The sequence below is a fragment of the Convolutriloba macropyga genome, chromosome 1 (genome assembly GCF_964194025.1).
Source record: "Convolutriloba macropyga chromosome 1, txConMacr16.3, whole genome shotgun sequence".
Lineage (NCBI taxonomy): Eukaryota > Metazoa > Xenacoelomorpha > Acoela > Convolutidae > Convolutriloba > Convolutriloba macropyga.
The window spans coordinates 15,580,461-15,607,137 of NC_134468.1; the positions used below are offsets into that span (position 1 = coordinate 15,580,461).

The following is a 26,677-nucleotide window of genomic DNA, read 5'->3' on the forward strand; positions in this document are numbered from 1 at the left end:
AAAGGCGGCCAACCTCTCAACGGATATTAATTAGTCGCTCTCATTTTTAAAAGTTCACTCCTTGTTTCAATTGAATGGCTACTAAGTTCTTTCACGCATTGAATTACACAATGGGGTGAATACCGTCAAAGTCAAAAGAGCAAAATCAAAAGAGACTAGATGAACTGATAAATCCCCGTCATTGAGTCATAGTAGGTTGTGGAGGTTAATTAAAGCGTTTTTTTGAGCTCAAGTTTCATTTTTTAGAGCGCACTTATTATCCAGAAACAGTATCCACCAGAGCTATGGAAAATAATTGTGGGAAAGAATTTTTCAGAAAATTAAATTTCGATTTTCAATTTTGTCGCTGTATCTTCTTTTTTGCTCGACTTTCGTTTGGTTTGCATCGTTCCCATTGTTTTTTTAGTGTTAGTCAATGGTTCAAGAAAAATGATATTCATTCGTATATTGTGAATAACGTAGATTTCTAATCAGATTTTTAAACAGAAAATTGATCTCTTTTCATTTCATATTTTCTGGTTTTCGGAATGAATAGTTTAAAAATCAATAATATTAAACGAAAAAGATTTTGCTTGAGGCTTTAATCAAGTTTTGCTACAAGTGAATTCTGGAGTCCTCAGGCTATCTTTTATTTTTACTCCTGATTCCGAGAGAGGGTAATTGGGACACGAAAAATTCTCCCTATGCGAGAAAATATTTTGTTCTCGTGCGGTTGTTTGAAGCGATTTTTTTTTCGTTTTAAGATAGTTTCATCGAAAAGTTTCAAAGTCTGTAGTTTAGGCTTGAGATTGTTCTGAATGCGTTTGCGGAAGGTTATCAGATTCTTAGCGAGATACGTTTTGAATTTTCATGATTGGGATATTTGATCGAGATGTGGTCAAGAGTTTTTCTTTCATTGTCAATTAATTACAAACATATTGTTCATTGTTAATTTAATTAATCTAATGGTTTTACCTGTGCAGTTTTAAAGCAGTGTTTTTAGAAAATCATCTGACAAATTTGAGAAATTAGTAACCCATACATTTTTAATAGTCTGCTTAGTCTTTGGGATTTTCTCCTAATTTTTTCAGAACTCACTTATTCAGAATATGTTTAGTTTCTATTTCATGAGCGAAAGCTTCAGTGCTTTGTGTGCTTGTGTTATATGAAGAAATTACTATTCTAATTTTTTAAAATTAAGTTTTGTTGGCTACATTTTTTGCTATTTGAGTTAAGATCGTTTTTTCTGATTTTCTTCTTTTGGTCTTTTAGTTGATAGCTATGTCGAAGTGGTTTTTGGTAAAGATGTCTCTGGGAGTCGTTTCCGGATTTCTTCTGCTATTTTGGTTTTAGTAAAAGTGGGCATGGAGAAGATCCGGAAGTTCAGGGAGTGAAAAAAGTTTAACAAATTGTTTTGGAGTTGGTGGTTTTCTGTTCTGATTTTTTTTATTAAAAAAGAGCAAAAAATGTAGGCGTGGAGAAATTTCTGCTGTGAATGAATTTTTTTTTCAGAATGCGTCTTTTTCAAGCTGTTCAACTAAATTGAGAACTTTTAGGTTGTTTCAAAATATTTTACCCATTAATTAATTGCTCTTGAACGAAGTTCATAGCAATTATTGTGAACGTGTGTGCCTTTTTTTATTCCAATTTTTCGCTTGATGGTTTTTGCGCTTTTCTTCTAGAGCATTCTTTGACTTCTCAAGTGACTTTTTACGCTTTCGTTCATCATTTTTGTGTGATATCTATTGCTCTCACTCCGAAGTAAAGCTTGTTGCTAATATATATAATCGGTAGCAGTAAAGCGAAAATAAGTGACTAATAGCGCAATGGTTTGTGCACGTGGCTATGGATCGGGAGGTCAATGGTTCGAATCCTGTTGGGGGCAAGGTTTTTTGCACCCATAAAGAAAAATTGATTTAGGCTACAGACCCTGAATTAAACTGCCTCGCCTGTCGTTCAAGAGCAATTCTTCCGACATTTGTCGGTTTATGTTTGTTTTATTGCATCTATTGGTAACTGAATTTAAGTCTAACGGTCCTAAATGTCTCCTGATTTAATAAGGTTTTTTTGAAGCAAAGCAATTTATAATATTGGATAGAAAATTTAGTAGCTTTGTCACAATTTGTTTCTTTTTCTTAGTTTTGAAAGTCAAGATGTTTGTAAACTCATTATGCCTTGCCTATTATTTTGCGAGGAAATTTTTTTTTATCTTGATATTGTCAAACTATTTTTGTACTTGGTACTATGTGAAAAATTGATTAAACTATCTTAATTTTTTTTAGCTGTATTTAGTTTTTGGCAATTTTTTTCTCTTTTTTTTTACTTAAGCTTATTTTTTCGGCTTTCATGCGTTCTGCTTAATAATAGTCGACGTCAGGCTCTCAACGGCTATTATTTGGGTGCTCTCTTTTTTTAAATTCGTTTTACCTTTTGATCACGTTTTTCGTTTACATAAGTCACGATTTTCACGTTTGACTTCTGACTTACTCCACTCACTGTTTCAACTAAATGAATTTTAAATTCTTTCACTCATTCAATTACACAATGGGGCGAATACTGTCAAAGTCAAAAGATCAAAATCAAGAGACAGGATAAACCGATAAAGCCTGGTCATTAAGTCATCGAGAATTAGGTATCAAAGTTTTTCTTAGTTATCATAGTTTTTTTCCTTTTGAATCCCGATGTGCATAAAGCGCGTCGACGGCGGCTATTTTTATCTACCGGCTATGTTAAGTACTGGTTATTTGAAATGCTGGTGTTTTGGCCAAGATGAGCTGGTGCTGTTTTTCAGTTCTAGCGTTAATTTTTCATGCCAAAGTGATTTTGCCTCAGATAGTTTAACTGCTCAGTTCATCTTTGGATGCTTTTTAACCATTTAAAGAAAATATCAATATTTTTATATAGTTGAGCTATTTCTGCCATTTTCTTTTCATTGAAGTTTTTTGCAGTTTTGCGATTTTTTCTATCTTCTATATCATTCGGTGATATTTTTGGTTTAAGTTGCTTTTTCGTTAATTTGAGTAAAATGAGGCAATGTTTTCAAACTGTTTTTGGTGCCTATTTCTACCGTTCTTTGTCATTTTCGCACCAGTCTTTCAATCTTATTGTCAAGCTATTCTATTCTACCCTATATTGCTCTTATTCAGAAATTAAGTCTTGCTAAAATAAAAGCTATTATAAGATCAGCAATTACAAGACCATAATAGTCGAGTGGTTAATGCGTCCGTCTCTTACTCCGGAGGTCGCGGGTTCAAACAACTACTTTGTCGCAGTTTTTGCACTTCTAAAAATTATCTGGGCTACTGACGCTGTGAAAGGTGCTCCGCCATTCGAAAGCAATTTTTGTATTGTTTTGTAATCAATTGCTGGTCATTGATTGAATGAAAGGTAGTTCTTTGGCTAGTTGTCTGGGTCCTAAGGGAATTCTGTGACTTGGTTGTGGAGTCTTCGGGCTAAGTTTTCTTTTTTCGTTTTACCTTTTTGATTGTTTCAACTGAATGGAATTCGTTCGTTAAGTACGGTCAAGGTCAGAAAGCAAAATCAAAAGAAACTTGATAAACCAATAAAGTATCAAAGTTCCTTAGAGTATACTGTTGGCTGATATTTTTATTAAGATTTCAATCCTTCCATTTCTGACGCCGAATTTGCCATATCTATCAAATCTATTGAAACTCCGGACCAAATTAGAACACTTTTTGACACTTGGAACGAAAGAATGTCCTCCTTTTTTTCTGTGCCAATCCCAACGTCAGTCAGGGGGCCAAAGGCAGTTGTTTTCCAGCAATCTGCTGGCTATGCTTTGACAGACCAAATGGGCAACGCACCTGTGGCAATTGATATCCCGATGTCTCATGATAATGAAAAATTCATGACAATAAAACTGTGACGACGCATGTTCAACTAGATCTGTTTAATGCTAAACAAAAGCTTCTTTGGATTTGTAGATTTACCAACATCTGATTGTGATTATTTCTTTCAACCCATAGTGAAGATGGAGGATCAGTAATGTGCGTTCGCGCACAGTGTTCCAACCCGTCATATGGCATAAAAATGATCAATTTTGGAAACGTTATGTAGGTTGAACCATTACTCAAACTTACAGATACTTATAAAGTCTTCACACTACAATAGCATGATGACCATTGACTGTATACTCATTTCCAAGCTCCAGAATTTATTTTTCGGCCATTCCGTCAGTTAACCTTTTTTAAGTTATCATTAAAACCTTATCCTCAGATATTTCAAGACAGTTCAACACGCAAAATTAAGAGAACATAACCGGCTACCGACGGATGAATTGCTCTAAAACGACTGGCGTACTGCTGGCTTTGGTTTAGATATATTGAGAGAGGCCTAACTAAATGGCCAGGGAGGGGCAGAAAGTTGGGTTAATTTCGCAAAACATATATTCTATGAACAAAGATTAAAGCAATAACTGCTTTTACCCAATTTCTGCTGTTTAAGAATATAGCAGTTTCAAAGAGCTAGATGCGCGTGCTTCTCGTTAGATCGTTAGAAGCTGGATTAAAAATAGAAGTAAGAATAATTGTATAACATTTGAACCAATTTCTCATACCTTATCAAAAATACAGATTTAATTAAATCAAAATAAACACAGTTAAATTAACACATTATTAGCACAAATTTTTATTTACCACTGGATTTCAAAGTTGCATCTTAAAAAGTTTTCTGCTATAAATTTCCTTCTGTTTTGCAAAAAAGTTCTGATGTAATTTATTTTGTTTACAAGTTTTTGCTTACACTCGTATCTGATGACTTCTACTCGCAGGAATATAAGGAAAACGAATTTAATTATTTTGCGGTATTAATATTCAATTTTGGTTGATTAAAAATATAGAAGTATTGATTTGTATTCTGATTTGTATCATTTTCCGTCTTGAAAACATTGTGTACATGACATTCAGAACAGTTGTTTCCATAATCTTGAAAAATTAAAAACAGGCTAAAGAGAACCACTAAATAAATAGTTCCGCAGAATTTTATTTTTGAATGGAACTACAACCTGAAAAAAAAATTTCAGAAAGCAATTACTTTAGAAAGCAAAGACTTTTTAGAAAGCAATAACCTGGGTTCCAGAATGTGACTTTCGTATATATGATAATAGTAATTAAAGCAATAAGGTATATCAGCATCCTTAAAGCTGGGTTAGCTGAAAAAAGTTTGCCACAATTTTTAGTTTTTGTTCCAAGTTTTGAAAAAAAACGGAATAACATTATACCAGACCCACTTTTTTGACACTTCTTTTTGCTAGCAAATTTTTTCTAGCGAATCCCAGACTAGTTTGTGTTTTCAATTTAAAGATTTCTGCAGTTACAATTTCGATAGAAAGAGAAATTTTAGGACTTTGGTTTTTAAAATTTGGAACCAGTTTTTACCCACAATTTAGCCTGAGAAATTTAGCGTTTTTTCAGTCAAATTTAGCTGAAATTAGGTCAAAATTCAATTAATTCAGACGATTGCAATTTTTTCTAGGGTATATTAGAGAAAAAAATCTAAAAGTTTTGTCACTGTCTCCATGGAGAACAAAACCACAAAAAAGTTGCTTTTATGAGGAAAATATTTTAAGTAAGTTTTTAAGTAAGTCTTATTGGCGTCTAGCTTCAATTGCACGAATCAGTTTTTTATGATTGATATTTTTTACTTTGATATATTTTTGGAAAAAGGATAGTTTTTAGCTCTAGTTCTACGTAATACTTTTTGGTAATTGGTATGATTGATCATGATTAACTGTTTTTTAAAGAGGCAGATTTTCTAATGTATTCAGTTGTTTAATGCATAGTCGCGGAATTTTAACTGCGTGGAAACAATTTTTTAAAAAAACTGTTTTTTATACTTTCCCAATTGTCTTGGAAAAAACTCCAATTTTGTCTCGTGCTGTTTTTCTCTATTTTTTGTTCCTTCGTTTGATGCTGACAGCGCCTTTGAATTTTTAGTTATAAAATTTTATTTAGTTTATTCTCCAATTGATCCGTCTTCTAATCTGTCTCACCACTTTTTGAGTAGACGCTCTATTATCTGCAATAATCAAATCAGCCATGTCGTTAAAAATCTGCTTTCTTCGTTCTGTGAGTTGGTCTCAAACAAAGTTTGTAGCAATTATGTTAGTCCTGTGGTCTTTTTATCCAATTTTTCGCGTGACCAAGTTTTGTCTCAACCATTTGACCTCTCGTCCTCAAAAACGGGATAAACAGTTAACTCTCGGAGGGCATTAAGTTCTCTTAGAGCCTTACGCCTAACCAGTCTCTAGGAATGCGATTCACGAAATTGGTTTTGAGGAGACAATTTTATGGTGTGAAGTGAGGTTCTTAATTGGTGTTCGCTTTATATTCGCCGGTTTTTTGTTGATGCACATGATGTATACAAGTTTGTAACTTTCAGGCATCTGCTAAGTTGTAGTCCTGATGATGGTTTGAAGCTTTACGACGTGAGGAAAGGCTCTGTGCTCATGTCGTATGAGCTTTCACAGCTCGGGCAAAGTGACAAAAGCGGTCCAAGTTCTAAGAAGCGGGACCTACTGTCACAAGGACATTATGCAGAACAGGTTAGCTACTCCCATATTTGGATACGATGAGTTATTTAATCAATTTTATCTCCAGTCTTTAGTGTATGTTTGTTACATACCTAAAAGTTTTCGCTTCAGCTTTAATGTTTGGGGTTTCGCTTATAGAATATATTAAGGAGGCTAGTGCATATACTTTGCAAAGGTAGTTTCGGCCTTCACTGAAAAGTGTTTTGATGAAAAAATAGAAGTGGTGATATTACTTCGAGAAGTTGATCAGCTTTAAAAAGTCTAAGATGGCGACTTAGGTTCATGTAAATGTTACTCACGTGTTGTTGGATTCGTTTGTTAATTGCAGCATTAATTGGTTGATCTGCGCTTGGATATGACGCAGATCAACCAAACCAATTAATGCTGCAGATCAACCAATTAATGCTGCAGATCAACCAATTAATAATCTTTTAATTTCTCAAACAAAAAACGTGGCAAAGGGTAGATAACGCAAGCAACATATAAAATTATATCTTCTTAAGAGAAAACTGACATTGAAGAGTGGTACGTGAACCATGGAAAACAATTTTTCTTCGGCACTACTACTGATTCTGGAATCAACCAATGTGAACACTATAAAATTTTCTAATCATTCCCAACTGTCACAGCTGAACTCAAGTGGCGGCAGATCACTACTAAAAGTCAAATGAAAAGTGCGCCAAGACTGGTGCCATTTTTCAATTTAAATTTTAATAGTGGTATTTGTTAGCCTCTAATGTGGTTATTTCAAGCCCACTCTTGAACTTCTTAGTCCCATTTAAGCTCCCCTCTCACATCCCACCCCCCTCCCCGACTGAAGCAGGCTGCAATTGATTGAGCTCACACACTAGTCGTTCGAGAGCAATTCTTCCTACTTTTAATCGGTAATGTTTTAATTTTATAAGGGGTTTAAAAATTAGTTGGTACAATTTGAACGTGAAGCCTTTTTGTTCCAATCTCAATTTTTTCTTGGGGGGAGGTAAAATTTTATGCCAGAGAAAATTTTTTCTTAGGGCGCCTCTAGTAGATTTTGTTTTGCGTAGAATTAAAGGTGGTGTCATTTAAAAGTTCTTAAAGAAATGAGTCGCTCGAGTTTTCATATTTTTAATAGCCGCAAAGCTATAGCTGGGTCGGCCTTCTCTTTTTTATTTTGTCGGCAAGATTTTTGTTACGACCATATGACGTCACAATCACGTTTTTTGCTCACTGGTTGATGCAATTTCAACTTAATTGCGAGCGTGACGTCATTTTTCACTATTGGTGGAGTGAGTTCCTTGTTCATTCGCGTGATTAAGTTTTTTGGTCACACGTGACTTACCTCACTCTCAAAGCTCATTACTTCCTCGCTCTGAAATTGACTTTTCTTGACTTAAATTCAAAGAGATAAGGTCAATCTGGTGTGTGTCACTCAATTAAATGTTATTTGAGAGCAGCTATTAGATGCCGCAATAAGTTTTTTTTGAGACTGCAGATCTACGAAGCTATGGCGGCTATTTTTAGGCAATCTGCCAGCCGTTTTTTCAATTTTTCGCGTTATTTGCGCTTTTGTGTTTACTAATGCACCAGCACAAATGTGGGTTTGTTTGAGCATATAATTACATATCTTTATGTGCTTCCGCGTTTGTGTATCTGCGTATAGTTGTGCACCAGTGTGAGTGGTGTGTGTGTACTTGTGTGTGTAGACTTGCGCGAGTCTGTAGACTTGTCAGAGATACGGTCACATAGACCAGACTGTGAGATTTCGTTAATTGCTACAAAAGAACCCTCCTGGTTGTCAACATGTCAAATATATTTTTATTTGTAGTAATGTATTTTTTTGAAATTTTTTAATTTTGATGTCGCGGAAAAGAAAAAGGAACGGGGAATTTTATGCCGAAATAGAAAAGCGAAAGAAAAATCGTGTTTAGTGGTTTGACTTCTTCCCTATCTGATAAAATCAAGTCAGAAAATGGTGTCTCAAAAAAATTACACGAGCAACCTTTCGTTTTTCAAGATTCGTTTCATAATGATAGAGGATTCCATAGGTTTTCTTGGCAATTCAAATGTACTTTTGTCTTTGATTGCCAGTTTTGATTTTGAAGACATTGACAACAAATCTGAGAAAAATTTAGAAATAAATTCGGATCGTAATTCTTTCTTCCTTTTTAATTTCAGCTTGTGTCAGCCTGTTGTTCTATCATTCTGCCATTTTTGAGCTCTGGTTCTTTTTTTGCTATCGCCTTGAAAATTTTGACTGAAGTGGTAGTGGTTTGCGTTTTCCTAAATTTTATTGCCACTTTTTTCAATCATTTTGCGACAGTACATCTGCTAAATTTTATGAACATTTACTAGATAAAGATCAATAGTATGCATCTAAGTAGTGCCAGACGTGTGTGCCCCAATTCTTGTGTATTAAAGTCTTGAGTTTTTGATTTCGAATATTAATTTTGAATAAGCTCTATCGGGGCTTTTTTCCTTATAGATCATATGTCTCATAAAAATGACAGTCCAAATCTAATCCAAAAAGTCTAGTGGTCTATTAAAGAACTGGTGGTCAATCGGTCTATCTTATTTCTTTAGTTGTTTCAATTTCATGAAAGGCCACAAGTGTCTATCGCGGCTATTTTCCAGCAATCTGCCGGCTATGTTTGAGTTGGAAGAGCTGTTCTGCTATTCTTTGTTGTATTTAGTCAAGATTTTTTATTAATATCCGCCTTCAAATACTCAAACAGCTGTTATTTAGATGCTCCTGTTTTTTATGTGCTTATGCGCATTTTTTTTCGTTTTATTTTACTCTTGCATAGTATATAAGTATTTCTTTTTTTATATATTACTTTTTTGTGTATAATATAGGCTGTATACTTTTGGGCGCATTTGGCATCAGGCAATTTTTCCTTGCACCGTTAAATACGAAGGTGTTTTAGACATTAAAGAGTACACTTGACTTTTCTCCCATCTCGTCGCTGTTCACGTCCGATGGAGACTCCGTGGTCTCCTTATGCTCTAGTGGACGATTGCTTCACTTCAACACAGCCAGTGGTTCGTACTCAGGACAATGTGAATATCTATCGTTAATACTTTACCAACTTCTAGAGATATTAATAAATCGGAATGACTATAATCTACAATCTTGTTTGGCTACAAACTATTATCAACGCAAAAACACGCATAAATTTGTTCATACATGCAATAGAAACAGTAATTTTTTCTCCGAGGTGTAGCGGGGTGTAGGGGTCAAATGTAACATGCTTTTGTCAGGTAATTTTTTTCATGCTACATAAACAAATATTTGTTAACTGATCAATATGTTTGTCAATATCACAAATCCAATTTGTTCCAGGAACTTTGATTCATAACACGACTCTTCGGTCAAAAACTGTGCCATCATTGCTGGTCTACCAATTCTCAACTTCGAGGGCGCACAGAGCCGACTCAGTATTCATTCCCAATGGATCCAACATCTTACACAGGTACAACTCCAAGACTGGGGTTGTTGACCAAATGACCTCTGCACACTTTACTGGAATTAATTGCTGCGAGTTGAACGATTCCCAACTCAAGTTGTTAAGCTCGGGAAAAGATCGAGAGATTGTGACTTGGATGGCGACGCGCAAAGAAAAGCTTGTATTGGACGAGAGTGAAGATTTGAGCGATTGGGATTCTTGATTGACAAATTGTCTAAAAAGTCTCGAGAGCTCAAGGCAGTTTTCCAGCAGTTGATGTTCATTATCAGGCTTGATCTGTAAAAGTATGTTGTCCATTACTCTCTGATTTGTTTAATCTGAAGCATAATTTGATCTAAGCACAGTTTGTTTTCTCGATGTAAACTATGCTACTTGAATTTCAACAGTTTGAAAACATTAACTTTTGTCAGTGAACAAAATAGTACTACTGATTCGCTGTTTATAGTCGTCAACATTGACTGCTTATGGCGCTATAGCGGTCGGTTGAACAATTACCTTCGTGCAGACTCTGCCAGCAAGTTAGTTATTTATTTCAGCAATGTTTTAAAATGAGGAATGTAGAAATGGCAAACAGGCTTTCCTTCAGTAAAATTCTCACTGTGTTTACGATTCAAGAAAAAAAGAAAAAATAAGCGCCATTTATCTGATAGAAACTCGTTCTGATTTTATTAATAGCCGCACAGCGATAGCTGAGGTTATTATTGGTCTTTTCTTGGTTTTTTACAATTCAAAGAATTTGAGTTGTATTGGGGCGCTGTCTTTTTTTTAAGATCTGTTCACACATTTTCATAATTTTTCAAGTCAAATTGGAATAGTGATTTTGGTCACGCCGAAACAGGAAGTGGAGCAAAAAAGCGAGTGGTTTTGCGGCGTGAATTTTTTCACTCTAATTTTAAAGTAGAGTGAGAAAACGGTATTTGAATGAAAATCGCTTTCTCGCTAGTGATTTTTTTGTTCACATACGGCAATTTCACTTTTGGATTTTTATTGTTTAATAGCCGCCCTCGTATTCTCATCCGGCTATTATAGCGCTCCTTTTTTTACTTCGTCGAACTTTTTTTCGCTTTACCCATTTTGCCGCTTTTTCGACATTTTGCGTGAAATCTTTTTGACTTCTCTAGGCTAGTTTCACTCTTCTGTCATTCTGCTCAAAGTCCTTTTAATCAGCAGCTGCTCAGCAAAGCAATTCAAAATGAAGAGAGTCAGTATTAAAAGATCAAAGTCAGAAATAGAAACGGGATAAACCCATAAAGCCCATATTTAGGTGCCCGGTACTTGAACTTTGTTCTCATAAGTTTTAGTTACTATCTATAATGCTTATTGATACTAGGCCCTGTAGCCTCTCACTGAGAGACAGGAGTATGTTCAATTACGAAATGACATCAAAATAAATCGCACTTAAAAATGTTTTTATACAAAAATCAATTTTTGTTGATATTTTCTTTTCTTTCAATCCCAATAGAGTTATGGGAATCAACGGCGGCTATTTTCCGGCAATCTGCCGGGTTTGTTTTTTCAATTTTTGGATCGGATTTGTTTTTTAAAATTGTTGTCCCAATCCATTCATAGTTCATTCTAGGCATAGTTTTTTGTTTGAACAAAATTTCCCTTTCTAGCTAGTGGTTTTTCACATGCGGCCTTTAAACTTTGATTTTCTGTTTTTTTTATTTTTTGATCTGATTTTTTTTAAAAATTGTTTTCCCAATTCGCTCATAGTCTGTTTTAGGTCTAGTCTTTTGTTTAGTCAGTGAAAGCTCTTTGAATTGTACGTCAGGAATTGTCCTGCTATGTTTTATTTCGTCTTCAAGATTTTTGTTACGACCATATGACGTCAACCACTTCAAGTCTGCCTTTTATTCATTTCTTCATGCAATTTGAACTGAAGTGCGTGGGTGACGTCATTTCTCTCCTAGTGGAGCGAGTTTTTTTGCTCATTCGTGTGATTAAGTTTTTGGTCACACGTGACTTGCCGCACTCTCAAAAATGGTTTTCTCACTTTGAATTTGACTGTTCTTTAATTCAATGAGATGATGTCAAGCGACTGTGTGTTGCTCTAAATGAAGGTTATTTGAGAGCGTCTAATAGAGGCAGCAATAACTTACACAGATTCTTAATTAAAGTATAGCATCTCATCGTTTAATGAAGAGAAAAATTTTTTGCTCATTTTTTTTTGCCGTTTTTTTAGACTGCAGATCTACAAAGCTATTGCGGCTATTTTCAGGCAATCTGCCAGCTATGTTTTAAAAATTTTAAGGCAAGTTGAAAAAGTGGGAAACTTGAAATTGAAAGAAAATTGGAACAGGAAAAGCGTTGAGAGTGAGTGCGTGTTTTGTGGTGGGAAAATCAGAGTGCTGAGCTTAGAGTTTTAAGCTCTTCAAAATTTCACTCAAAATTTATCAAGATTGTATTGCCCAACACGAAGATAAAACGAAATTAACAATTAAGAAACTAGTAAAATTAATAAAATGAACAATAGTTTTTTTTACAATATATAAGCAGCATAAGAATTAGAAACAAGCAAAAACAACTAAAAATGACCGTTATTTTTTAATAAAAGTTTTATTTTATAAATAAACACGAAGACTAAAATTTTAAATAACGTCGTAATTTGTTCTGGTTTAGCCTGTTTTCAATTTTGCTGCATTTAAATTGTAGAAAATCTTTTTAGTTTCTTAATTGTAGTTTCTTAATTATTAATTTCTGTTTTTATCATCCAAAATTGGCGAATACAATCTTGTTAAATTTGCGAACGAAGTTTCAGGCGCTCGTTAATTGCTCTCAAACGAAGTTTGCGGCAATTGTATTAGTCCTGTTGGTCTTTTCGCTTAACCGATTTTTCGTCTGACCCATTTGAGTTTTCAAAAACGAGATAAACAGGAAGCGCTGAGGTAGAGACAGACAAACTTATGTGAAGCGCGGTTCTTAGAAGTTGACCCCCCCCCCCAACAACCCCTTCCCGTGCACGCCCTCCAGCTGCGCTCACCTCACACCTGTTTAATTAAGCTAAAGCTAGCCTCAATAAACCGTAGCTAGCTACTAACGAAGAACGCCGGTCGTGTGAGCGCAATTCGCTCCGACCTTAGTCAGTTATGTTAGTCTTTTTGATGCAAAATTTGCCTTTGTGTTTTGTTTTGTGCGACCCTAAATAAATTGTTCTCTCATCAGGAGTTTTTTTCAAACAAGTTTAATCTTTTTAATTGATTCGACGATCTATTTGCACTAAAATTTCTTGCTTTGCTCATATTTTTGGAAATAAGTTTCATAAATAAAAATATAAGCATGTCTTTGCAAGTGTAAGGTCAGAGAATTCTGTGCGATTGTATTGAACTCCTTTTTAAGTTGTTAGCAAAAAGTAATTAATGTTTAATTGCACTCCAACCGGCACCATCCTCCACCTCCTCTAACTTATGCAAATGTTGTGCCGTTGTTGTTCTAGTTGGTTCTAACTATAAAGTTCAGACTCAACCAGTGTTAAAATATGAAATAATGAAAATAAGGATAAATATGGAACATGACAGTCATATGATGGCATGCATTGTATTTTTTGTAGCGAAATTGGTATTTTCTGAGCGTCAAGTTTTTGAATTTTATGGGATAGACTGTATATAGTCAGTCCCATAAAGCTGCAACGCAAGCGAACGATCGAAAAACTCGAGGCATGCAAACGAGCATCTTTTCTCCAGATGAATGGAAGCTTAATGGACAAAAACGTTGACATTCAAATGACCAATTTGATGCTCACTTGCCTGTTTTTGACATTTTCGAACGTTCGCTTATTTCAACTTTATGGGACAGACTATACTTTGTCGCTCTTTTACATGTGAAAGTTTTTCAAACGTTCGCTTGCGTTGTAACTTGATGGGACTAACTATACACCAGCTAAACTAAATGAGATCAACTGGTTTGATGTCTAGTTTTAGAGATTGGCTGATTTGCCGTGCATGGCGCATGTGAGATGATTTTGGCGATGTCTGCATGAGAGCGAGAAATTCAACATCCGATTCTGTTTAACCAAGTTTAACGACTACGAGTAGCTGGAAGCTATCAACAATTTCTTCAATTGTAGAATTACAATTCCACTTTCTAATAGTAGTGTAATTACCTACGTATTTATTGAAACGAACGTTTTTACGATCTCTGAAGAAACTAATTTCGCTGCTCTCAATGCAAGAGTTAAATTGTCAAGAATTTGATTCGCCATTTTTCATTGAAAACAAAGTTCCTATTTTAATGTCTGCGAACGATCGGCAAGGAACCCCTGGAGCTGCCTTGGCAACGGAATTGAACAATTTTAATATGTTATCCGCAGCTGGGATTAGTAACAAGAATCATGAAAGGCTGGGAAGTTATAAGCCTTCAATTCTGGATTTTAGTGAAGACGAAGATTCGACGTCTGAGAACGGAACAAAGGAAAATGAGAATCTTCCTGGACAGACGCCAATTAAGAGGTGCGAGGCAAGAAGAGACGGTGAGAAGTTGAGGCTGAGTGATGAAGGACAGCAGGCTCGATTGGCATTGGGGGATCTGACCAACGTCAGCACATTGCAAGGTGGTTCTGAGAAGGATATTGGTTCAGGTAAGTCGAATTTCAATCCAGGTCGTTAAATCCAGTGATTGAAACGGTACGCTCTAAAGGGACTGATTTGGGCCGAAGTTCAATTTTAGTAACCAAATCTCGGCTGGAGATGTTCTTGGTTCAATCGTTCAAACATTTGGATTGGAACCATTGACTAGTTGCACCGATAATAGCACCATAATGCACCAATAATTTATGGTTATAGACTTGAACCATAGTGAGTAACGGAAATAGCGGTTTTTGTTGATAGTTTTAATTCCGGAAGAGAAGTGCGGACGTTGGAAACAGTTGTACTAGTGCTTCAATTAGAACATGCATTTAATTGTGACGGCATTAATGACGACTTCTCAAAGTGAGAACTAAGATTGAGTCAAGCTGCACCAGTAGCAAGGAATTAGTAGTAGGCATAAAGATGCCAAGTTGTTGCAGTTCTGACAAAGACTCAGGTGGAAAGGATGGCGTGAAAAACAAGAGCAGATCCAAGTCCACTTTTAAAAAGTCGAATAAGAAGGACGAGGAATCTATGGAGAGTGGGGATGTTGTCACGCATGGCTTCAAGAACTACACTCACAACAATGAAAACAGAGCTGCTCAATGAGAATTTTGGTGCACATTGGAATGCTAGTTAGGCAGAAACTAACTCCCATACCAGTGCAGTGTATGGAGGGGGGGGGGGGGGGGGCTAGGGTGAGGGGCTTGCAAGATGCGAAATATTGATTGTCAAGATTGTTAGCTATTGTCATCGATAGCATTGTGGAATTCTATCATTTTTCTGAGCAACTTTGAAAGGCAGCAGTCAAATTCGCGCTTAAGTGGGCAGATTACGTTCAAGTTTCGTGAGACTCCTGGGGATGTCTCGGATCCTGAGTCCATGAATGAGATACTGACAAACTCTGGGGAGACACACGTGAGTATGACAGAGGACATAGTGATAGCAGCTAAGGAAACGATCGGGCGAGAACGAAGAGTGAGCAAAAGTCAAGATACCCCAGAGCAGACAACTAAAAAGCAGAAACAGAAAGGGTAACTGGAACCAACAATTGTATTCCGTTCTGCGCTTTTTATGGTCTAAATATAGCGTCTCGAAAAGTTGAAATAATCGAACGTTGCAAACAAAAACAAACCACAAAGTTGGCATACAAATAAACACACTGATGCTCAATTTCATGTTTTGGCGTTTTCAAATGTTGATTATGGGAACAGACTATAGAAATCACTGGACAGAGTACAAAGGTCATCAAGTTCAAACTTAAAGCAAGAGAAACAGATGGAGCTTAAATCAGTTGCCACATCAAATGACTATATTGATCCACAATTGCACGTTTTTTCGGTTTTGGAACGTTCGATTAAATTTAGGGTCAAGACTATGGTAAAGGTAAAGAAATAAAAGATGGTATAGTTAGTCCCGTAAATGTTCGAAAGCAAGTGAACGTTGAAAAAACCCACATGGAGATTAGTTAAATTTGATTTTGACCTTTGGAGTGCTCGATAGAGGACCAACTACAAATGATAGCTATAACAGATGGATAAGTAGATTGGTTGTTCCGATGATGCAAAGCAAAATTTTATCCGACGAGTACTTGAATGTCTGGAAGACAGATCTTTTGAAGATCGCTAAAGTTAAAAATTACCTTATTGCTAAAGTAGTAATATCTGTTAACCTGTAGGAAAAAGAAGAAACGGTTCAAGGGTGATTCTAATCGAATAAAGACAGCTTCTGCCTCTGCGGATGTATTGGACAGGTCAAGCGGATCATCTGTAGTGTCACAGCTGACATATGTTGAAGGAATGGATACGGCTACTGGGTTGGGATTGGGGTACAGGATATCCACTACTGTCACTGAAAAGACTACTAGCAAGGGGGACAGAACTTCGAAACTAGTCATTTGACGACAGCTAACCATGTCACATAAATCGCAAACAAAGTTCTAAATTCGAAATCGAAGAACCGAATTTTTCAGATTTTAGGCTCCAATGATTTGAGCAATCTCAGAAGTGGGACGCCAGGTCGCGTAAAATATGTTTTGAAGCATTAAGCTAGGGAATTTAGAGCTCAGCATTCCCGAAGTCAGTCACTTCAGGATATTCAGTGCAAGGTATGTACAGGCAAGTTATAGCTGTGAAGTGATAGCCGACTGAAGCCAAGAGATGCTGCTAAGACGATGTCTTCGAATGTTCCTGTTTAGTACATGAATTTGAAGTGATCTGAGTGCTTACGGCGAAGCTTTGAAGTGTAGTTTTGAGGCTAAAAAGGTTCAAGGTTTTTCGAATAAGGATTACCGAATAAACAGTAACCAAGGATTACTTGGTACGGATTGGTTGGTGTAGTTTAAGTTGGTGTAGTTTAAGCTCCCTGACTTTTTGTGCTACATTCATAGCTGCACAAAGAGGCATCCGATACCCCTCAACTGCTTTAATATGGCGTCATTAGTTGTACTACTAATTCGTACTGACTACTGCGGAGGCTTTTTTGCGCTAACGGTATAGTGCAGCTAATTAAGAACGGAGTCATAAAAGAAAAATATTTTGCAACTCAAGGTTGTTGGGTACGTTTTAGTAGTAGATTTTACGTTCAAGATCTGGAAGATAAGTTAACAGATATTGGTCTTTGTTTTCGTCCTTCAAAATGCAGATTTTTAATTTGCGTTGCCATGATTTGCGCGGGAAATTATTAGCGATGCCATTAGATTTGAGCGGGAAATTATTAGCTCATTCGAGCAAGTTTTCTGCACCTAGAAACCCAAAGTTTCCGAGGTTAGATAATGCTGAATAGGGTGCTAGGAAAATTGGCCGACAGGGCGTTTAGCCGACAAGAAAAAAATGGGAAATTTAGCCGACAGTTTTATCATAATTGGTCATAAAAGTCTCATTGGGCCATAAATCAGTAGTTCGGTTGTGATAGATTCATATCAAGTCCCACGGGCCGCTGAGGCATGGCCATGGCCCGCGAGGCATGGCCAGATGCGGTAAAATACCTTTGTTACGCTAGTTGATAGACCGTCGTTACACTAGTCGACGAAAAAACTGCGGTGTATTTGTCCGCTTACGAAATAGTGTTTTAAATTGGCCAATCACAGCTGCAGAATAAGTTTTATTGCTCATTTTACTTAAATTGTCGACTAAATTTCTCATTTTTTGGTTGTCGGCTAAACGCCCTGTCGGCCAATACGGCGGCCACCGCTGAATAGGCTTCAAAAACTAGAATGAAACACCAATACCAATAAGCATTTGGTAACATAGAGCGATTTATTAGAATAGATTGGAAATACAGCTGTTATGATCAACGGCTCAGTAATAGTTTACTACCTGAAACTAAGTTTTCTGGCAAATTTTCGCCCGACAAATTTTTCAATAGGATTTTCGCCCTTCATTTCGTGTGATCTAATTTGATCTCGTGCATCATCTTAGGAGGCTGAACTTCGTTGGCTGCAGTGAAATACTGCCCGCAATTCGTTCGACCACACTAGCCACGTGCAGATGTTGTTGGATTCTGAGAATCTCGTTTTGGATTGCATTATTTGGTTTTCTGGTTGATAGCATTCGAAAGTTTCGTAGTTCAATTCCTAACATACAAATGCAAGGAACATACAAATTCCTAATATGCAAGGATTTAAAACAGCTGTAAGATTTAGTACCTGGTCTTACAAGTACAAGTAACATAGTACTTGTTAATAAAAAAAAGCTTAGTCCCCTGTACTTGGTCTTAGTCTCCTGTTGATTGAAAAGCCTAAATAAACAATTCAGCTTTCTTGACAGCATGAAGATGGCGATAATTAACCCTATGTTTGTGGAATATGCTGGAATTTGAAGTATCATCACCTAACTACTCGGATCCCGACAGTAGTCTGTTTTTCTTCAACAGTTCAACTTGTGAAGCTCGTTCGACTATTTTTTTAAGGTGCTCATCGCAGCATATGGCGGTCGCCTAAAGGCAGGTTATTGACGATAAGATGAATCTCTTTAAACTAAGTTTAGTACTACTAGGTTTCGTCGGATTTTTGAATTTTTTGCGTTGAACATAACGCAAATTTCATACCACCATGTTTAAGATGCGTTACAGATCAATGAAATGACATAAAGATATGCAACAATTAAGGTCAATGACCAAAAAATCAACACTTCAAATTTAAATAAAGAGTAATACGGAAGACAGTTTTGCAATTATTTTGGCTATTTTTTGGCTTTTCCGACCATTCGAGTTTAATGACCTTGTGACGTTACGATCACTTCAAATGTGCTTTTTTCACTCATGCAAGTTTGTTGATTCGCGTGATTTTGATCAAAACGTGACTTTCGAAAATAACTTTCGCTTAAATTTTAAGGAGATAGTCAACTGAGTTTGTCATTTATTTGATGGTTATTTGAGGAAACAGCAATAATTTGGATTTGTAAGTGAGATTGGTAATCAAACTGTAACATCTCAACAATTAATCAATTTTCTTTTTCGGTCTGTTTTAGCCAGTCTTCGAGACTGAAAATCTAAAGCTCCAATCTTGCTCTTCCTCTGTCCGTTCTCCATCTATGCTACTCTTTTCTTGCTTTCCCGATCTTTCACTTTATCTGTATCTCTCTCCTAACTCGTTGAGTTCTGTAATTCGTTTTTACCTGTTTCTCTCCCTTATTTCCACCGCTTTCTATCGTTTTCCTTGTTCCACACCATCTTTTAGTTTCCCCTATTTTTATTGTGCTCATTTCTATGCCCGTATATTGCTCTTATTTCTTTCAATCTCACCTTTTCTCGCTCCCACGGGAAGTCTTCCCCTCATTTTCCCGGCTCCTTCTGGCTTATTTTTCTCGCATCTGTTTCTGATGTCGTTATTGATCATGCTCTTCTCTCTCTCTCTCTCTCTCTCTCTCTCTCTCTCTCTCTCTTTCTCTCTCTCGCTCTCTGCTCCCTTTGTTTTTTCTTTCTCGCAACTTGCTTTTCTCGCTTGCTTTTCTTCCTCTTTATTTTACTTGGTTTCTGCACTTTTAATCTGTGTTCTGTTTTTGATTGGTTTTGCTTTTCGCCCGTACTTGCGTGACCACTTCCTGCTTGCGCCTTCTCTCTCTCTCTCTCTCTCTCTCTCTCTCTCTCTCTCTCTCTCTCTCTCTCTCTGTCTCTCTCTTTCTCTGCTCTTTTCTCTTTGTCTCTTCTGTGTCCACTTGTGAAAATGTAATTTTTTGCCCTTTCTATCCAAATCGAGGGTTATCCGCGTTAATAGCCGCCTCAGCTTCTAAGCCGGCTATTTTAGTGCTCCTTTCCACCATTCAAAGAATTTGAGTTGTATTGGGGCGCTGTCTTTCACATTTTCTGATCACACGTTTTCTGTTCACAAATTACTTGTCAAATTGGAATAGTGATTTTGGTCACGCCGAAGCAGGAAGTGGAGCGAAAACGTGAGTGGTGTTGCGGCGTGAAATTTTTTGCTCTAATTAAAGTAGTGAGAATACGGTGTTTGAATAAAAATTCGTTTTCTCGGAAAAGGTTTTTTGTTCACATGCAGCATTTAATTGATTTTGTTTTGATTTGATTTTAGACATGGATTTCCCAATTCTGTCAGTCCGTTCTAGGTCTAGTTTTTTGTTTAGTCAATGAAAATTCTTTGAATTGTGCGTCAGGACTTGTCCTGTGTTTTTTTACTTCGTCGAATAGTCACAGCTTGATCTACATTTTGCGTAAAATTTTTTTTGACTTCTCTAGGCTAGTTTCACTCTTTTCTCATTCTGCTAAGTGTTTTTAGGCAGCAGTTTTTCAGCAAAGCAATTCAAAATGAACAGTCAGTATCAAAAAACGAAATCAAGAAATAAACGGGATAAAGCCATAGAGCCTAGTTTTAGATGCCCGTTACTCGAACTTGGTTCTTTGAAGTCTTAGTTACCATGCTTATTGGTATTGATACTAGCTCATGTATCGTCTCACTGAAACAATAGAATGTTCAACTACTGAATAACAAAATAGTTCGCACTTTTAAAATTGTTTTTCTACAAAAATCTTTTTCATTAGTTTCTTTTCAATCACAATCGTGGTTATGGGAATCAACGGGGCTATTAACCGGCAATCTGCCGGGTATGTTTTCTTTTGCCATTTCTGTTTATCATTCACCCTGTGAGCCATTTTTGTCATTGCTATTTTTCATCCGCTGTTTTGTCATCCCTTTTCAAATCTTTTCAATAGCCGTATTGGTCTTTATCTTGTTCGCTGCTTTCCACCAGATTCTTTTCTCTTATTCGTTTCTAGTTTCTTTAATTCGCCATTCAAAACGCTTGGTGAAGCCTTTAAAGGAGGCTGCAAGTTAGTCGACCCTCTTATAATTCCGTGTTATCGGCTATGTATTTTCGTTTGAACGTATGTAAAACCTGTAGTTAGGCACAGAACAGCTGTTCAGAATTTTTCTGGTAAATGCTGCTAACTTGAATAGTTTGAATTGAATAAGTTGAGGGTTATACGCATAGTACTTTCCAGTGAATGCCTCTTGGAACCAAATGTTTTCGTAGCCATTATTTTGGGAGATGAAACTGATGGCTATCGAGCTTAAACGGTCAATCGAGATTGTAAGTGATTTATATATGAAATTATCTGCGATAATATTTGTTGGGGTTTATTGGACGATTGTTTCAGATGATGCAGCTGTGGGATGCACTGATTGTGCGACCAAAAAGCGGGGTCCTAAGAAGAATCTGCGCAGCCTACTTCGAAAATCGAAAACTACCAAACCGGAGTTATCTCCACCTCTGCAATTACCTGTTAGTCCATTTTGTGCGCCACACGATGATCCGTTCAACCTGAGCATGGAAGCCTTAGAACACACATCACCTGATGCTGTGCAAATCCCAAGTGCAATTGAGACTCTGATTACTGGAGAAATGGGAACTAATGTATTCCGAGTATCGCCAAGTCCGTCCGATGTAAAAGATCTGGCGGCTAATCGCAAAAGACGCTCCCCTGCTGTTCTACCATCGCCTTCCCGGGGATCGAAGAGAAAGTGTGATCAAACTGTGCCTATTTCAACTATCAACGATAAGCGTGCCGTCTTTCCTCAGGAATCACAAGTGCTGCCCTGCGTTCCACTGGGCAGAGAGCAACGATGTATTACGGGAAGTGTCCTAGTCGACGTATTAGGTGGTAAATACGATAGCTTTGTCAATAACGTTACGATTATTGATTGTAGATACCCGTTCGAATACGAAGGTGGACACATAATGGGTGCTCTGAATCTGTGGACTCAAGATCGAGTTTATGATCATCTTTTTGGATTTGGCAAGATGAACGAATCGAACAAGCCAGATCTTCTGATTTTACATTGCGAGTTTTCCAAGGAACGTGGACCTAGAATGTGGTCTTTCATTAGGCGAGAAGATAGGTTTCTCAACAAGAGAAGGTATCCCAATCTGTTCTTCCCTGAAACGTATGTCCTAGAAGGAGGGTACAAGGCATTTTACAGCTGTGAAGAGTTCAGACGTTTCTGTGTTCCCCAAGACTACGTTTTGATGGTTGACAGACGTTTTATCACGCAGTATAACAAGGCACGCAGTGAGGCGAAGTTGTGCGAACGAGAATCGAACCGATTAAGAAGTAAAACGGCCAAAATCTAAAATTAGTAATGCAATAACAGTGGTCCAACTTCATACATTTATTAGTTATGCAGTGCAACTTATTTCTTTTCACATGTAGACTTAGTCTAGTTGGATTAGTAAGATATTTCCAAGATAGTATCTTATCTTCCTAATTGTTTTGCATCCCATGAAATGAAGCTTAAAAAGTGAAAGTGTATAGGCTGTTGGCAAATTTCAAACATTGGAACGCAAAATAGCGCAGCTACCGTGGTTTTGATAGCAAAGGCTGAACCGAAAGTGAGTGATCAGCTATAACGCTGGAACAATTTTGTTGGCGTTGGTTTCTGCATTATTATACGCAACGTCTAAATGAAGAGAATGTTTAATTGCTCTTGAACGAAGTTCATAGCAATTATTGTAAACGTCTTTTTTATGCAGAATTTTCGCTTGACAACTTTGACTTTTCGTGTGACTTTTGCGCCCTTGACTCTTTGCGTTTTGCGTGATCTAAAATTTTCTCATCACAATTTCAATCACAATACTAAAAGGCAAACGAAAAGTGCGCCGAGACTGGTGCCATGTTTTACTTTAACTGTTAACCTCTGTGAGTTATTTGAAGCATGCTATTGAACTTTTTAGTCCCATTTAGGCTCCCCTCCCCCCCCCCCTACTGGAATTCATTCGAGCTCCCACTAGTCATTCGAGAGCAATTCTGATGTTTAGTGTTGTATGTTTTTAATTTTAACTTCGAGCATGGCAATGTAATGCTTCCTATTTTAAATTTGCAGGTAAACACTTCAGAAGTTCAAACTCGAAACTTTAAGTCACCGCACTTGATTGTTTTGAAAGCGTTCTGTAATAATTTAAGAATTTATAGTCTCGATACAAATCTTTAATCCGGAGAATTCGCGATTCTGGAAAACAGCGGATTGTCTCGTAAACGTACTTTAGATTTTTAGTTCGGGATTCTGGAAAACAGCGGATTGTCTCGTAAACGTACTTTAGATTTTTAGTTTGGGATTCTGGAAAACAGCGGATTGTCTCGTAAACGTACTTTAGATTTTTAGTTCGGGATTCTGGAAAACAGCGGATTGTCTCGTAAACGTACTTTAGATTTTTAGTTCGGGATTCTGGAAAACAGCGGATTGTCTCGTAAACGTACTTTAGATTTTTAGTTCGGGATTCTGGAAAACAGCGGATTGTCTCGTAAACGTACTTAAGAGTTTTAGTTCGGGATTCTGGAAAACAGCGGATTGTCTCGTAAACGTACTTTAGATTTTTAGTTCGGGATTCTGGAAAACAGCGGATTGTCTCGTAAACGTACTTTAGATTTTTAGTTTGGGATTCTGGAAAACAGCGGATTGTCTCGTAAACGTACTTTAGATTTTTAGTTCGGGATTCTGGAAAACAGCGGATTGTCTCGTAAACGTACTTTAGATTTTTTAGTTCGGGATTCTGGAAAACAGCGGATTGTCTCGTAAACGTACTTTAGATTTTTAGTTCGGGATTCTGGAAAACAGCGGATTGTCTCGTAAACGTACTTTAGATTTTTAGTTCGGGATTCTGGAAAACAGCGGATTGTCTCGTAAACGTACTTTAGATTTTTAGTTCGGGATTCTGGAAAACAGCGGATTGTCTCGTAAACGTACTTAAGATTTTTAGTTCGGGATTCTGGAAAACAGCGGATTGTCTCGTAAACGTACTTTAGATTTTTAGTTCGGGATTCTGGAAAACAGCGGATTGTCTCGTAAACGTACTTTAGATTTTTAGTTTGGGATTCTGGAAAACAGCGGATTGTCTCGTAAACGTACTTTAGATTTTTAGTTCGGGATTCTGGAAAACAGCGGATTGTCTCGTAAACGTACTTTAGATTTTTAGTTCGGGATTCTGGAAAACAGCGGATTGTCTCGTAAACGTACTTTAGATTTTTAGTTCGGGATTCTGGAAAACAGCGGATTGTCTCGTAAACCTACTTAAGATTTTTAGTTCGGGATTCTGGAAAACAGCGGATTGTCTCGTAAACGTACTTTAGATTTTCAGTTCGGGATTCTGGAAAACAGCGGATTGTCTCGTAAACGTACTTTAGATTTTTAGTTTGGGATTCTGGAAAACAGCGGATTGTCTCGTAAACGTACTTTAGATTTTTAGTTCGGGATTCTGGAAAACAGCGGATTGTCTCGTAAACGTACTTAAGATTTTTACTTCGGGATTCTGGAAAACAGCGGATTGTCTCGTAAACGTACTTTAGATTTTTAGTTCGGGATTCTGGAAAACAGCGGATTGTCTCGTAAACGTACTTTAGATTTTTAGTTTGGGATTCTGGAAAACAGCGGATTGTCTCGTAAACGTACTTTAGATTTTTAGTTCGGGATTCTGGAAAACAGCGGATTGTCTCGTAAACGTACTTAAGATTTTTAGTTCGGGATTCTGGAAAACAGCGGATTGTCTCGTAAACGTACTTTAGATTTTTAGTTCGGGATTCTGGAAAACAGCGGATTGTCTCGTAAACGTACTTTAGATTTTTAGTTCGGGATTCTGGAAAACAGCGGATTGTCTCGTAAACGTACTTTAGATTTTTAGTTCGGGATTCTGGAAAACAGCGGATTGTCTCGTAAACGTACTTAAGATTTTTAGTTCGGGATTCTGGAAAACAGCGGATTGTCTCGTAAACGTACTTTAGGTTTTTAGTTCGGGATTCTGGAAAACAGCGGATTGTCTCGTAAACGTACTTTAGATTTTTTAGTTCGGGATTCTGGAAAACAGCGGATTGTCTCGTAAACGTACTGTAGATTTTTAGTTAGCATTTCTTTAATTAAAACTAGCAAGAGAATGTCGTCACCTTAAACTTTAAAATGATCATGGTTTCAAATGAATTAGTTCAGAGGGTGGTAAGTCAATGCTGGCTTTTAATGATTGTGATTTAATTGAGGTGATCTCGAAATTGATTCAGTTACTGATGAGATGACTGAAGTCTAATTGGAAGTGGGGCGTCCGAAGTTAACTTGATTAAACACTTTTGAGTTGAACAGAGAACACGCTATTCAAGTAGAGCTATTCAAGTATATTCTCAATAGCTTTCGCAAAGTTTATAACAGTGGTAATTAAGATTTGAAAAAGCAAACAGTGAGCTGCACTCCACGTGTTCCAACAAAAGTTCAAAATTACGGAATTTGAAACTTGCACATCTGGAGCGGCGTGTCCTTTTTTAATACCCACAAAAAGTTGCCTTCATAATAGAACAAGTTAAGTATCGAAGGTTATGATCCAGACTTCTTAAAGAAAGCTGTAACTGAAAACAATTTTGTGACTTGCAGTGCTTCTAATCGCTTTTCGAGATTTTTTAATGGTTGATTGCTTTGCAAACTAATGCATGCTTGGTTCAATTTATGGTAGCCTGTGCCTATGTTTTGCGATAGCCAACTAGAAATAGCCTTCATTTCGGAACCATAGTTCCTTTTGTGGGCAGAAATGTGCCAAGTAAGTATCCAAAGATTTGAAGCGTCTTAAATAGGTTCAACTGGAAACTATTTTTTAACTTGCTGTATGTTTCAACCTGCTGTAATTTTTAATGTTTCAATATTTCATTTTTAAGCTATTGCAGTACTAGTGTTACTTTATGCTAGCCGAAAAATGTTCGATGTGTGCGCATATTTTCCAATTTTTTGGCACCCAAATAGTAGTTTTCGGACAGAAATCTATCTTATCTTTTGATAGATAATCGAAGTCTTAAATACAGGTTGAACTGCAAAAATTTGTGCTTACTGTTCTACTTGTTTCTCGTGAGATTTTTATCGTTTCTCACGAGATTTTTTTGTTTAATTTTTTTGATGGCTATGAGCATTGTTCAAGTCAGTTTCTCTGTGATTTTTTTGGCACGCTCGGCGCTTCTCCCGAAGTATTATACCTCATGGGGTGATTGAAACAGTTGTATATTTTGTCGAATTAAAATGTTTACGCATATTTGATACTAGAAGGGTTTTTGTAATGAACTGACACTGCAATTGCCCATATGAACTATAAGTTTCCTTTCTCTTCGCTGCTGCTGTTTGAGGAAACTTAAGAAAATAGGCGCGTAACGGTCAATAACTACAACTGTTTTAACTGAAGCGGGACCCCCTGTTTTACCCTCATAATTTAACACTGCGACTTGGCCTCAGAATTTGGTAAAAGCTGAGTGATTATTAACACTAAAAATGTTTCTACGCCTCAATAGGTGAAGTTTCCTGAACGTGCGCAGGTTTTAAGACTATGTCAATTCCTTAGAGAGCTGAGAAGTGAAGTTTTTGTGAAATACGTCAATCGTATCTCGAGGAACCAAAACAATTGGAAAGCAAAAACAATATACATGATTTTTAATTTGTCTATAAATGAAGGACTATCAAAGTGGCAATCAATTTTGCTGATATTTCATGAAGAAAGCAATCAGGTAAAAGTGTGCTTGATATCCAGTATTTGCATTCATTTAGATATATTCCTCTTTTTCACCCTTTTCGTCCTGAAAAACGGCATAAAAAGGTAGCGCTCGGAGGTCATTAGGTCCTCCTATAGCCCTAAGCCATACTAGAATCTAAGAATGCCATTCACCAAAACTGT

General features: G+C 36.9%; 5 protein-coding genes across 9 annotated transcripts in view; 4 read left to right on the plus strand and 1 right to left on the minus strand.

Annotated features, from left to right (window-relative positions):
• Nucleotides 1–10,372, plus strand: part of LOC142335470 (DNA excision repair protein ERCC-8-like) — an 80,831-nt gene extending 70,459 nt beyond the window's left edge. For all 3 annotated transcript variants that reach the window (XM_075383988.1, XM_075383997.1, XM_075384005.1), the window contains 3 exons: nt 6,379–6,541; nt 9,433–9,547; nt 9,849–10,372. In XM_075383988.1, coding sequence (XP_075240103.1) covers nt 6,379–6,541; nt 9,433–9,547; nt 9,849–10,174 — 604 coding nt within the window. In that variant the 3' untranslated portion in view covers nt 10,175–10,372. The remainder of the gene's footprint in view (nt 1–6,378; nt 6,542–9,432; nt 9,548–9,848) is intronic.
• The window catches only part of LOC142345871 (uncharacterized), a 372,085-nt gene that overhangs the window by 299,976 nt on the left and 45,432 nt on the right, over nt 1–26,677 (plus strand). The gene's annotated exons all lie outside the window — the stretch shown is intronic.
• The window catches only part of LOC142335503 (uncharacterized), a 163,104-nt gene that overhangs the window by 111,722 nt on the left and 24,705 nt on the right, over nt 1–26,677 (minus strand). The window lies entirely within an intron of this gene.
• Nucleotides 13,878–22,243, plus strand: LOC142335462 (uncharacterized). Its single transcript, XM_075383975.1, has 2 exons — nt 13,878–14,548; nt 21,150–22,243. Exons 1-2 carry the CDS (start codon nt 14,137–14,139, stop codon nt 22,121–22,123), a joined length of 1,386 nt encoding a protein of 461 aa, XP_075240090.1. The 5' UTR covers nt 13,878–14,136; the 3' UTR covers nt 22,124–22,243.
• On the plus strand, nt 14,828–16,647 carry LOC142335487 (uncharacterized). Of its 2 annotated transcripts, none has more exons than XM_075384016.1 (3): nt 14,828–15,125; nt 15,342–15,571; nt 16,216–16,646. In XM_075384016.1, exons 1-3 carry the CDS (start codon nt 14,961–14,963, stop codon nt 16,436–16,438), a joined length of 618 nt encoding a protein of 205 aa, XP_075240131.1. In that variant the 5' UTR covers nt 14,828–14,960; the 3' UTR covers nt 16,439–16,646. The 2 variants fall into 2 exon arrangements, with proteins under 2 accessions (XP_075240131.1, XP_075240139.1); XM_075384024.1 differs by having other exon boundaries at nt 14,992–15,125; nt 15,338–15,571; nt 16,216–16,647.